At 47.1% G+C, this 14010-nt stretch overlaps 1 protein-coding gene across 6 annotated transcripts in view; it reads right to left on the reverse strand.

The window, feature by feature from the left end:
* Positions 1-14010, reverse strand: part of Dnmbp (dynamin binding protein) — a 96591-nt gene that overhangs the window by 18450 nt on the left and 64131 nt on the right. For all 6 annotated transcript variants that reach the window (XM_075974155.1, XM_075974152.1, XM_075974157.1 and 3 more), the window contains 5 exons: positions 7189-7382; positions 6538-6637; positions 1739-1886; positions 1186-1203; positions 624-823 (listed from right to left, as the gene is read on the reverse strand). In XM_075974155.1, the coding sequence (XP_075830270.1) occupies positions 624-823; positions 1186-1203; positions 1739-1886; positions 6538-6637; positions 7189-7382 (660 nt within the window). The remainder of the gene's footprint in view (positions 1-623; positions 824-1185; positions 1204-1738; positions 1887-6537; positions 6638-7188; positions 7383-14010) is intronic.

Here is a 14010-nt window from a genome sequence, read left to right on the forward strand (position 1 = left end):
GAGGGCCTAAATCAGAAAGCAAGCCACTGGGCACAGGCGATAATAAAAGGATCTGTGAATTTAGTAGGGATCAGTAAAACTCTAATTAGATGAATCAGAAAATAACCTAAGCAGGTATTGACAAGGGCTGCTTTCAAGGATGTGATAGGACACTGTGTGACAAAGAACCCTCCGTCACCACTGGCTAGTCCAGTGGTTCTCAACCTTCCAACACCCTTTAATACAGTTCCTCATGTTGTGGTGACCCCTAACCATAAGTTATGTCCTGCTACTTCATAACTGCTAATGCTATGAATCATAATGTAAATATCTGATATGCGTGGGGGGGTCCCGACCCACAGGTTGAGAATCACTGGCCTAGCCCCTCCACCCCCTGCAGAGGCGTTTTCTGTCCCGTCACTTATTTCTTAATCACCCTTCCTTGTTCCTGACTGTCCAGACTGGTGGCTTCTCATCATCACGTTGTCCTTAGGCCACCGCTGCCCCAAATTCCAGCACTGTTTGTCCCTCCCGGCCCCCTCACACCTGGACCCTGCCTTGCCGAGCCCCTGGGGGAGTAATTCTTTAGAGAAAAGCCTTCTTGGAGGGAGGGCCTGGCAGCCAGGCAACCTCCTTCACCTCACCTAGATCCTTCCGACGCTTGTACTCATTAATGTTAACGTTGATTTCCTTGACGGCAAGCACCGCGCTGGTTAAAGGGACCTTATCCGGGTGGGACTCTGGGGTGGAATTCAGCAACTCCATTAGCAGCAGTGGGTAACGCATTATTCTCTGTACGGGCTTGATGAGGAAGGAGCCCAGGTTGATATAATTGGTGCAGCCCCTGTAAAAGCAAGCGGAAAAGAACCCCTGTCAACCGTCAATGCTAAGGTGTTTCTGGATATCATCTGCTATCCCCAAAGGCAGTTTGGTCTCTGACTCTGCGTTCTGTTCTCATTTATCCAGTAAATCCAGTCCTGTACAGCACTACTCTAGGTGCCGAACAGCAAAGACAGCCTTGCTGTGGGGAAGAAGAGAAGCAAGCGCTAAGCAAATTAATAAAGTGGTGTTGGTGGGAAGTGCTGAGAAAAAGTCTGGCAAGCATGTCTAGATTTCTGTCTAAGAAGAAATGAAAGCAGCCTTCTGAGGGCCTGACGAATCCACTGAATAAATAGTGTGCACCAGGCACCAAATGAGGGGACTTACCATTCGTTGTACAGGCTCCTATAGGGCGGGAGCAGGAGGAGAGAAAGAGAGAGTATTAGAGACGGATGGCATTGACCTTCTCACTATCCCCACAAGCCTACTCAGCAGACAAAAGCCATGCAGATGGAAGGAAACCATAGATGCCAAGGGTGGGTATCCCAGCTTAGACAGCGAGCCATCTCCCCGGCTGTTTAGAGGCTACAAACGCCGACTCAGTTTGCGACACATACAATTCCTCCCTCCCTTCAGACAGGCCCCACTGTGTGGCCTGGGCTGGCCTGAAAGTCACGGTGTAGACTATGTTGGACTTGACCTTACTCCAATCGTGCCTCAGTCTCCTAGTGCTGAAACCAGAGGCTTGCTAACCAAGCCATACAATCGGGAAGTCACTTAAGATTCCCATGACACAACAGAAAGGAGCAAGATACAGCAAAGGACACGCGATAATGTGTCACTTATGCGTCAAGTAAGGTTGGTGGGAGATATCATGACCATGGGGCATCTAAAAGGCTGGTGAGAGCAGCGGCAAAGGCGGGACTGTCGAATCTCCTACTTAAGATCTGCCAGGGAGTCCTGAAGATGCTTCTGGATCTTCTCGTCCTTCTCGTAGATTTCAAGCAGTGAAATGGCTTCATCGTGGTTCTGGCAGTAGACCCTGTACGTTCCCTCAAGTTCATCCCGGTGATCAAGAAACACGGGTCCTTTGGAGCATACACAAACATACACCAGTGTCAGGACTGCTCTTAGTAGTCCAAAGCATATTGACAAACATGATGGTCATTCAAGTTCTCCTGCTATAAGAAACAATAAAATAATCCATCAAGTTGATAAATACTCCTGTAATCACTTAAATTAGAAATCATTTAAGCAACAATTGACAAAACTATGTCACCCATATATTTCTTTTTCAGAACATGTATTTACACATTCTGCCTTGATACAGCTTCCAGGCCTCTTCATGAAGACAGATAATGGCATCTGCAAGCATGCTTCAATGGTCACATGACCAGGCTATATGACCCTCTTGTTCTATACTCTTCAGGAACATCTGCACAAGGATGAAAAAAATATCCCTCCACAGCAGTGTTTTCTAACTTTGTGCACAACATAAAAACATAAGGGTACAAATGCAATTGATTATACTACCTTAAATATCTGTGATTAAATAAAACCTCAATTTGTAATATGGTATGTGTTTTTCTTGTCCTTTGGTTTTTAAAATTTATTGGTTGATTGACTGATTGATTGATTGCTTTTTCGAGACAGGGTTCCTCTGTGTAGCCCTGGCTGTACTGGAACTACCTCTGTAAACCAGGCTGGCCTCAAACTCACAGAGATTCATCTGCCTCTGCCTCTCAAGTACTGGGATTAAAAGATATGTGCCACCACTGGCCAGCTTAATTTTTTTTTAATTCATGTTTAGCTGCATGTTTGTATATGCACCATGTGTGTGCCTGGTGCCCATGGATGCCAGAAGAGGGACTCAGATCCCCTGAAACTGGAGTTACAGACAGTTGTGAGTCATCATGTGGATGCTGGGAATCAAACCCAGGTCCTCTGTGCACAGAAGCAAGTGCTGGCTACCGCAGCCGTCACTCCAGCCCCTCACGTGTGCTTCGTTACAGATCACAGGATGAGCATCGAGCTTGGCCATCTCCACACGAGCACTCTGTGATAAAGGTGAGCAACTAAAACAGCATTTATGTCTGCTGAGTGGGACTGAAACTCAAGTCTAAGGAGAAATGAACAGACGTGCCATTAGTGACACATTAACAGGGTGCTGTCTCCCTACAGTCACAGTTCAGCCAGTGTCAGCCAAAGTAAACAAAGACGCAATGTTTCTTTTCTATCCAAATTCACAGACTCTAGGCAATCTATCCACAGACCAGGGGTTTACAGCCAATGAGGCAGAGCACTGACCCTGAAGTCGAGTTCCACACAGCGACATTTTATTTTATTTATGTGTGTGGGCATATTCTGGTGTTCACAGAGGACAGAGAGGGTATCAGATCCCCTGAAGCTGGAGTACACGCAGTTGTAAACCACCTGGCAGGAGCCCTAGGAGCTGAACAGGAGTGATCCAAACTCTGATGCCATCTCTCCTGCCCATGGGTTTCTTTTGGAGCAGCCGCCTCAACTCTCTGAATTATTAAACAAATTCCTCCTCATTCCTTCATTCCTTCCCTGTGTAAGTGGCTTCACGACACTTTAATTTAGCTCTCTTAGCCTCAAAGACCCTTCCTTCATGGGATGCTCAATTTCTTTCCACTTCCTACCACCGTCACTGGCTTCAGGATTACCTGAATGCTGGCCCTGAGGTTGCTTGTCACTGGGGCTACTGTCCAGTCTGCTTTCCTGCTCCTACTCCCTCCCACATCACTGCCACCTTCCACCAACCCTTCTCCTTAAGGCTGAACCTCCTGCCTGGATCTGAGCCTTTCCGTCTCCAAGGCCATTCTACTTTCCCATAAATGCCTCAGCATATCGAAGTCCATCGCCTAACATATTGTCTGAACTATAAACACAGACAATGCCGTGTGAACGTGGGGCTGAGGCTATAGTAATTCCTCACATACTCTAAGAGACAGTGTTAGACTAATTATAGCTCAGAGGTCCACTCAAACACCGCGTGGGGCCAACACCTGTCACTTCAGAGTGTGACATCCTGACCTGGAAAGTTCTAGGAGACAAAACGACCTCAGCCCTACAGCAATTCTCACAAACCTTAGAACAAAGCTCCCCCCTGCAAGAACTCCTTAAAAGCCCCAGTTCACGAAGGGACACCTCACTGTCCTCACCTGATGCAGCCAGGGAGGGGAGAAGACTCCTTACTCTGAGAAGCTACTTGTATGGGGACCCTCTTGATCAGGTGGTCATCTGAGCCCTGATTGTGTCTCCATGTCACCCCATGTTCCCACTATCGATCTCCTAAGAGTGCCGTCCACTAAGCCCCAAACACCAGCTGGGACTTAAAGCACCTTTTGTCATAGAATATTCCTTTACACCTGGCAGAGATGCATCACTGTGATTGGCTTACTAACGAGCTGAATGGCCAATAGCTGCGCAAGAAGAGGTTAGTCGGGACTTTTGGGGCAGAGAACTCTGGGAGGGAAGAGAGCAGGGTCACCAGCGTGACACAGAGGAAGCAAGACACGCAGGAGGAGAGGTAAAGCTACAAGCCACTATATTAATCTATAGATTAATAGGAATGGGTTAATTTAAGTTATAAGAGCTAGTTAGAAACAAGCCTAAGGTAAGGCCAAGCTTTCATAATTAATAAGAAATCTCTGTGTTGTTATTTGAGAGCTGGCTGGCAGGCAGAGAAAGACTCTTTATAATCTTTGGCATAAATGGGAGCAGAGGGGAAGTCACTCTGGTGAAGTGAGGTCCACCTGAGGACCCAAACGTAACACATAATGAAACAAAGTGGAAGAAAAATGAGTATTAATCCTCCTTAGATGAGCTAAATGTCTCATCTTTTTCCTAATTCAAAAAAACACCTGCAGGTACTTCAAATTCATGGCAAGATCTTACGGACACCAGCCTTCAAGCCTGATTACTGAATCCAGGCTGGGCACCATACTCACATGTGTGCCTTCTCATCTCCCTAGCAGCAAGGTCCCTGGCTTTCTAACTGCTCGACAACAGGAGCAGTGCTAGCTAGTGTTCTGCATGACAGAGCTTAGCCGCAGCCTGAATGACAAAGACCCGAGTTTGGGCTATGAGCCGCGTGACCATGGGCAAACTTCCTTCCCACTGTCTGTTTCTCCTGTGTAAACAAGGTTAGACCATCTAGGCTCACAGGGGAAACCACTGAGATCCAGCCCGGCTGCACGTGCGCTGGTTTCACCTGAGGAAGGCAGGCCCTGACTCTGCTTTGATGTCAGCCTCAGGATGTCAGGGAACTGCAGAAGAATGATCCCACTCTCTCTAGTAGCCAGTTTAGGCACAGGCATGGCAACCAGCACCAGACAGCAACAAAGAGAAACCAAACCAGATGGTTTCTAGAAAAGGTCTGCAAACTTAAAATGGCACTCTTACTTGTTTGAAACAGGGTCTCGCTGTGTAGCTCTGGCTGGCCTGGAACTCACTATGCAGACCAGGCTGGCCTGAAACCTGCTTCAATCCTCCTGCCTCTGCTTCCAAGCGCTAGGACTGCAGGGATGCCCCCCTGCCCAGCTAAAATGACACTCTTAAGATGACACAGGGGCACGTTGCTAGATGGTGCTGAGTTTACCTGGACAGCTGCAACTGTGAAGGGCTTCTTTAGGATTCTACTAAAACAGCGATATTATAGTACAGCCCCTCTCACGACATCCCAACAGAGTATGGCATAAGGGATGGAGGGACCCTTCTGAGGTCCTCCTGTCCCAGGTTTTCTCCCACCCTTGGCTCCCTCTGGTGACTCTGGACTCATGCACTATAAGGAGAGTCCAGAGAGGCTTCCGTGACAAGGCATGGAGACTGAGACCCGGCCAGGCCAACAGTCCAGCTCCAACCCTAAGCTACAGCCACCTGTCCTAGCCCCTTACAGTCCCTACTCACAGAACCTAGAGACATATGTTTACTGACTAAAGTATGCTTACGGATTGCTAAGTGTCCACTTACATGGGGCAAGAGGTAATGGGTAAGTCCCCTTGGTTAAAAGAATTAGATGAATGTTTTCTGAATCTTTTCTTTCATTTTTTTTCTTTTTCTTTTTTCTTTTTCCAAGACAGGGTTTCTCTGTAGCTTTGGAGCCTGTCCTGGCACTCACTTTGTAGACCAGGCTGGCCTTGAACTCACAGAGATCTGCCTGTTGCTTGTCTCTGTCTCCCAAGTGCTGGGATTAAAGCCACCACCTGGCTTGAATATTTTTCACAATTATCCACAAAAAGATTTAAAAGTTTGAGACAGGGTTTCCTGTAGCCCAGGCTGGCCTCCCACTTGCTATGTAGCTGAGGATGACCTTGAACTTCTGATCTTCTTGTGACTTCCAGATGTGTACGATATCCTAGCAGCAAATACACTATAGTCACCACTGTGACACATAACTCAGAACTGAAATAAAAGCTTCAAAAAATGAATAAATAAAGTAGCTGTTACCATAGCATATTCTGATACTTTCCATTTGTTTTATTGAAAACTAAATACTGAATGCTCTCCACTAAGTTGACCTCATGACCCTCCTGAAAACCATCCTGTCTGTGACACCCAAAGCTTCTACTGCTAATACAATAACCACATCAAAGCAGACTGAAGTAAGAGAGAAAGCAGGGCCTCCACAAACCCTGCACCATGTAAAATGTCATTCCCTAGAGGGGTCCCCTCTCCCACCACACCCATGACAGAAACAGCTGCACAAGCTCATACCTACAGCGTCGCTGATTTCCAAGGCTGCCAACAATTGCTTTGAGACTTTAATCACTGTCTGCATATTTCCGAAAAGTCCCTCGAAATCGACGTTGGGTACCTGAACAAGAGAAAGAAAGCCTCAAGATGCACGGAGATGAAAGGAATGAAACCTCACTCACAGCAGGCGTGTGACTCCGAGGTCAGAGGTCATCCTCTTCACCCATTCCCACCTCGGTTCATCTCTGCTGTCATCTTTTGTCCCTAGGGTGTAATCTATCTCCAGAGTATCCCCACCCCCCCACCCCGAGGGTCACGTGTTAAAGGCCTGTGGAGTTACCAGGAGATGGGTCTCTCAGCAGGTAGGGACTACCTGGAGGAAGTCAGGCCCCTCCTCACGCTGCTTCCTGGGTGCCAGAAGGGAGCAGTTTGGTTCTACTGCATAATCTCTGCATAATGATTCGCTGCTTTGCCACAGGCTCAGAAGCGACAGAGCCAACCAACCACAAGCTAAAACCTGAAACTGTGCCCCAGTAAGTCTGTCCTTTATGCTGATTCTTTGTTCTTTCGCCACTGAGCACTCAGTCTGCAACTGTAGTACTGCAGTAGAGGGCACAGTGCTCCAACCCCAGCATTTCAGGCCTAAGGGTCACGTGGCCTCCCATCTCTCACCTGTGCCTGCTGCAGGGGCACCATGACCCGCTCGATGCACATCTCCAGATCCCGGATGTAGTCTTTTTCCGTCTGCACGAGTTCAGCCACCACCTTGGCTCTCTTCTCCAGCATCCTCTGCTCCGGCTTTTCAGGGGACACAGACCCTGAGGGGGCCACCAGGGATGAAGACTGAGAAGAGAGGAGTGTCATGTCTGGAAGGGAAAGGAGGACCCGTTAGCAACTTCGTGAAAAAAAGGACGCTCTACACTGGGAACCAGGAAGCAGCATTCCTGGAGGGCCAGCGATCTCAGGACTGGGGACCACCAGGAGATGGGATCAAACATCCAGTGTAAACACGGATGGGGCGCTCAGCAAGCCATCTCCGCAGGGACTCCTCCCACTGCGCAGGATCCTTTCGCTTTGTTCCCCAAAGAAGCTCAGCCACTCTGGGAGGACAATTCACTATCTCCTGGCTCTTAGTGACGTTGAAAGGACTGCCAGCCTTATCAAGAACTCATTTTATTTAATCAGATATAAAACCCGTTCATAATGTCTGCAGCAAAAATACCAAGCTGGGAAATGAGGACATCAAATACAGCCCATTAAGTTAATTTGGGGGTGGACGGTGAGATGGCTCAGCTGGTAAACTCTGGTAAACTCACTCGCTGCCACCTGGAGGGCCTAGGTTCATTCCCTGGGACCCACATGGTACAAGGGAGAGACTGACTCCCTCAGGTTGTCCTCAGACCTCTCCGTGCATGTACATGTATGCACACACAGAGCAGATTAATAGATGTGATAAAATGTTTAAACATTATGAAAAAAATAGAGGCAAAAAGCTAATAAAAAGAATATCATGAGGAACACATAGCAACGCCAACTGGACAGAGACTGGAATCCCCTGCCTGAGAAGTGAGGAACTATTGGGGATTTCCACACATTGTTAGGTGTGGAAACGATCCCTAGCCCAACTGTCATCAAGACTCACGGTGGTGGTTACTTCACAATGGTCCTAAAGACAGGTATAAAATATAGGCATTAAGTTCCTTAATCAAATTTCATTTTTAAAAATCTTGCCAGGTGTGTTGACACATGCCATTAAGCCCAACACTGCAGAGACAAAGGGAGATCTCTGGGAGTTTAAAGCCAGCCTGTCTAGTCTGCAAGTTCCAGTGCACCCAGGGCTATCCACAGGGAGACCTTCATGACAGAGAAGTAATCCTCCTCGCTACCCCTTACAGTTCCTGTTACTTGGATGCACGGGATGAGGCTCGTGAAAAAATTAGGAAGCGTTTGCTCATTTAAACAAATTGAAATTAAATAAACTGGAGAAAGGTAACAGTGAGGCAATCTCCTGCCAAATTTCCTTTAAAGTCCAGGACTTACGTAAAACCCACAGATTCGCTGAGTAAATACAGTATAAAGTCGGAGCAGAATTCAAAGCAACAAAATTAGTATTCACACTACAGTTTTTTCAGCAGACTGGATTCTTCACAACTCTCTTCTGCTGCCCCTAATCCTAAAGCCTTAGGAATGTCAGTGTTTACAGACTGGGGTGGGAGGCGGCTTGCAAAGCAAGGAGGTCCTGAACAAGGGGGAGGGGGGCGGGCAATGCTAACAAAGCAAGGGAGCCAGGGAAGAGCAGCCCGCCCAACCAGGCACTTCAGGATCAAAATTAGTCAGCACACCAACACACTATAATCCATTGACTCAAGCAAGAACTGGAAGCCCACAGCCCTGACGTATATGAGGGGGAAGAGGAGAAGGCTCTTCCTCGGCAGATGTCAAATTTTAAAAACCAGAAAAATGACAAAGACAGAAAGAAAGAAAGAAAGAAAGAAAGAAAGAAAGAAAGAAAGAAAGAATCTTTTTCAGATGTGGGTAGTGCAGGCCTTTAACCCCAGCATGTTTTACATAGGGAATTCCAGGCCCGCAGGACTACAGAGTGAGACCCTGCTACAAAAACAAAAACAAACAAAAAAAAAAACACCAGTAGACAATGCTGGCCATGACGGTGGGGTTGAGATGATCAGAGCACACTTGGTGGTACTTGTCTAGAATGCCACTTTGGAGACAGGAGGATTCTGAGTTTAAGGCCATCCACAGCTACATAGTGAGTTCTAAATTAGACTAAGTCACGAGACCCTATCTTAAAAAAAAAAAAGCAACAACAAAAGCCAGTGATTTCAACTTGTTTTTTGTTTTGCTTTTTGAGACAAGGTTTCTTTGTGTAGCCCTGGCTGTCCTGGAACTAGCTCTATAGACCAGAGATCAGCCTGCCTCTGCCTCCCAGTGCTGGGATTAGGGACATGCACCACCACTGGCGGAAATCAAAGTGATTGGTTTTATTCTCAAATATCTTAGCTCTTGTTAGTGGCAAACTGACAAGAGAAACTCATAATACAGGACTATAAAGCTCCAAAAAAGGGGGGAACATTTACTAAATCCAACCACATGAGAGCTAATTTACAGATTGTACCCCGAACTCACTTACTCTGCCAAAGCTTTAAAGTATACCACAGCTATTATTCCTACTTAACAGATTAAAACCCAAAGATGTAGGAGGCTGACCAGCTTGTTCTATGGCAAACAGCAGCTCTGGAGGAACAAGTCTCAAAAGATTAAGTTCAAATCCTGAGCATTGAGTCTGGTGCTGCTGGACTCTCAAGTGGAGAAGGCCAGGCTGCTTCACATCTTTAAAATGTTTCCGGGAGGGGCTGGAGAGACGTCTCAGAGGTTAAGAGCATTGCCTGCTCTTCCAAAGGTCCTGAGTTCAATTCCCAGCAACCACATGGTGGCTCACAACCATCTGTAAAGGGGTCTGGTGCCCTCTTCTGGCCTGCAGGCATATACACAGACAGAATATTGTATACATAATAAATAAATATTTAAAAAAGTGTTTCCGGGAGATGGTCTTCTAGGAATCAAAGATCTATTCGTGGCAGTGCCTGGATGGACAAAGCCTGAGGCAAGCTCTTACTCAACCAGAAGCCAGCAGCCCGTGCCAAGAGATTAGGATTTTATTTATATTAAAAGTGAGAAAAAATGTATACTATTTTTTCAAGCTTCAATAATGGTTATGATGCATTTTTCTTCAAATTTCCAGAACGCATTTTGTTTTGTTTTGTAGACAGACTCTTGGCTAATCAAAACAAAACAACAAGAACAAAAAAAAAATCCCAGACCTGTTATTTAATAAGATAAAAGAAAGGCCCTCTGTGGGGTACTGTTTGCAAGTCTGCAGTTTCCTGGGTACCACTCCTGAGAATCTTACTCAGCAAATCTAGGGGAGGCCCAGGAATCTGTATTTTAACAATTCCTCGGTGTTCCTGAACGTTCCATTGACCGCGCTCCAGACAAAAATGTCTGGTCTGAAATCAGTCCAAATGTACTGATTCCTTTAACCCCCATATCTGCTAAAATAATAAAAGTCTGATATATCATTTTGTAGGGTTAGAAGTGTCACCTGGGGGTAGAGCTTCGGCCTAGGGCGCTGGGAATTCAGAAGTTGATTCTCAATACCACAAAATGAACAAACAAAAATTCTAGTACTTGGAAAACTGCAGCGAGCTGCAGCGGTGACAGGCTTTGGAGCTTACCCTGGGAGCCAGCCCTACAAAAGTTCACCTCTGGGCAAATTCCTCATCTGTAAACCGAGAACACCAGTTTTGCTGAGTCCTTGGGGGAATTAAGCAGGATAACTCAACAAAAGGTAGTCCTTTTCCCACGGTGGGTGAGACACTGTCCTCAGCAGCAGACAAGAGTGGGGTCCATTGGAAAAAACGCTCTATGCATTGGTTCAAAACCCTGCTTTCCTAAAAGAACAAATCTGGAGATGAGCAGTCACACCGAGGACACCGAGGCATCAGCCTACCCACAAAAAACCTGTGCGGACCAGCGGGCCCTTTCTTCTTACAGGTGTGAAGGAGCTGGGACGGATTGCGCGAATTTAGTGATTTAAAGCAAAACAAAGTATTTGTAGGGTTCGGAACCGTTGTCGCTGTCTCCCCCTACCCCCCAAACCAAGGCCAGTTCTCAGCAGGTCAGCGATTTACCCCAGATTCATTTCCAGCAGTGGGTGGACCCAGAGCTTCGTTAGGTGCAAAGCCAGGCCCGGTTCCCTAGGGAGAGGTCGGCTGTGTGCAGGAGAGAAGCCCAGCGCCCCGCCCCAGTACCACGCTGTGCTCTTTGCGCCGGCGGCTCCCACCGTACCTGCAGCCCTGAGGACCTGAGCGCCGGTGTGCGAGAATCAGCCCAGGAACCGACCCTTCCCAGCGCCTAGAAAGCGCCTCGGCCCCCTGCAGCCCGCCAAGTAGGCTCGGCCCCTCCCCTGGCTTCACGAATTTCCCTCTGAATCACCCGAGGCACGCAGGCACAGCCGGGGCTGGTGGTAAAGGATGGAGCCGGACTCCATCCCCGCTGGACCAAACACCAGGGCCTGCGTGCAACCCTTTCCTTGCCGGTTGCTTTTGCTCTTAGTCCTAAACCCCTCGAAATCCGACCTTTGTACACTATTAGCTCTTGTCTTTTTAGCCACATGCTAAACTTTGTCGGGGGAGGCTGTCCCTTTCCTGGAGTGAAGTGGGCAACCTTGTCTGCCAGGGCAATGCCCTCACTTTGCTCTGGTCTTCCCGAGGCGACCAAGCCCTACTGTAGGTTCTACTCTCAGAAGACAGATCTCTCTCAGGTGTGCAGGCTCGGGGTGGTAGGAATCCAGGACCAGGAATGATTGGCAGCTGGAGTCCCTACACATATTGCAAGCATTTACACTTCAAAGGAATCTAAGGAGAAGGAAACTTCAATGTGTCATTCTGTAACAAATGAAAAGAAAGAAATAGGGGGGCGGGGAGGGGGATAAAAGAAAGGAAAACTTGGAAACATCCATTTCTAAATACAAACGTATAAAACGTAGGCACGCAGAGAACATTCTGGAAGGGAAACACACCAATTTCTTCATTGAGTCAGCCTCGGGTAAGCTGAGATTAAGAGAGATTTGAATCCAATCAGAACTTTGAAATTCTGCTGAGTGTTGGGAAGGAGCCCAAGGCCTTGCACACTGGCTAAACACCCATCACAGAGTTACACTGCCAGCTCCCAGTTGGGGGTTTTTAGTGTCACAAAAGGGCATAATGAATTTTTAAGAAAAAACGTGACATCTCAAGATACTCTGTACAGGTAAAACTGTAAGCAGTCTGAGAGACCCTAGCTTTGGTGTGGTCCTTCCCACAGCTGAAAACACCCCACCTCCTGAGGCTGCAGGGTGAGCTTCTGTGGTTTCCCTGCACCATCAGAAGGTGGGCGCACCTTTGAGTTTTTTAATGTATTTAAACAAATATTTATATGGCACTTAGACTAGGCGGCAAACATTGCTTCAGGCGCTTGCCTCTTCCTAACCCCGCCCCCCACCGCTGTCAGCCCAATTCACTGATGCCAGCGGTAGGGAAACAGCTCACCAGAGACGTGGGTGGTCTCCAGGTGAGCTGGCTGTCTTGGTTCTACTCCTGGTGCTCTTCCTGCCAATTGGGACCTAGATGCCACTTTTGGATTTTGGTAGCCATCTGGTGGCTAAAGATGAAGGAGGACAGTTTGAAAGGACAGTTCTACAAGTCTTTGCAGCCGCGGGTCAGCCATCATAACTGCACAGTGATGCACTTGGTACAAGGGCTGTATTCAAACGACTATTAAACCTACTAAGTAGAAAGCAAATTAAAAAGGCATCAGATAAAACCTGGCTCTGACCACACATGGTGACTGCTCAGTGGCATTCCAGAGGGCAGGGCTGAAGGACCAACAAAGACATGGGCAGTAGGTAAAACTTCGGAATTTTCTACAGCTCTTACTTTTAAAAGGCTTTTTGTGTATTTATAGAAATATGAGGAATTGAGCCCAGGACGTCAAACTCTACCTCTGAACTAACCAATCTAATAAAAAAGATCTTTTAACTCAAAGGCTCACTTTTAGGAATTTATTGTGTAAGTAATTGGGCAAGTGCACAGACATGCCTGAGCAGAGACTTAAGCAGGCAGAGCACTTGCTGCTCTTGCACAGCTGTGACCCAGGCTCCTTTCCCAGCACTCACAGGGTGCCTGGCAACCTTCTGTACCTCCAGTTCCAGAGGGCTTTGACGCCCTCTTCTGGTCTCTGTGGGCACTGTATGCATGTCATGCAGAGACATTTTTTTTTTTTACTGAAAAATAAAGCTTAAAAATAAACTTAGAAATCATCTAAACAGGAACAACCAAATGTTCCTTCAAAGTAGGTTGTGTAAATAAATGATGACATGTCCATAAAAAAAGTAACTATTATAGCCATTAAGATTTATATAAGGGACTGGAGAGATGGCTCAGAGGTTAAGGGCACTGACTGCTCTTCTAGAGATCATGAGTTCAATTCCCAGCAACCACACGGTGGCTCACAACCATCTAAAATAGGATCTGATGACCTCTTCTGGCAGGCAGGTATATATGTAGAGCACTCATATACATAAAATATAAATAAAAATTTAAAAAAGATTTATGTAGGGATGTGCTCAGTCAGTAGAATGCTAGCTGAGCACACACAAGCCTTGAGTTTGATCCCCAGGACCTCATAAAAACAGGCCTGGTGGTACAGTCAGCATTTCTTTGGACTGCCAGCTCCCAAATAATGACATGGAGACTTCTTATTTAATTATAACCCAGTTACACTAATCTCCATGCTGCCACATCTTGTCTCTCCTCGGCACTGTACATCCGACGTCCTCTGTGTCTGGCTGCTGAATTCCCCTCGCCTCAACTCCTCCCAGAGTTCCTACCTCTGTCCAGAAGTCCCGCCTGTCTTCTTCTGCCTAGCTATTGGCCA

This window comes from Microtus pennsylvanicus, chromosome 5 (genome assembly GCF_037038515.1).
Source record: "Microtus pennsylvanicus isolate mMicPen1 chromosome 5, mMicPen1.hap1, whole genome shotgun sequence".
NCBI classification, from domain to species: Eukaryota; Metazoa; Chordata; class Mammalia; order Rodentia; family Cricetidae; genus Microtus; species Microtus pennsylvanicus.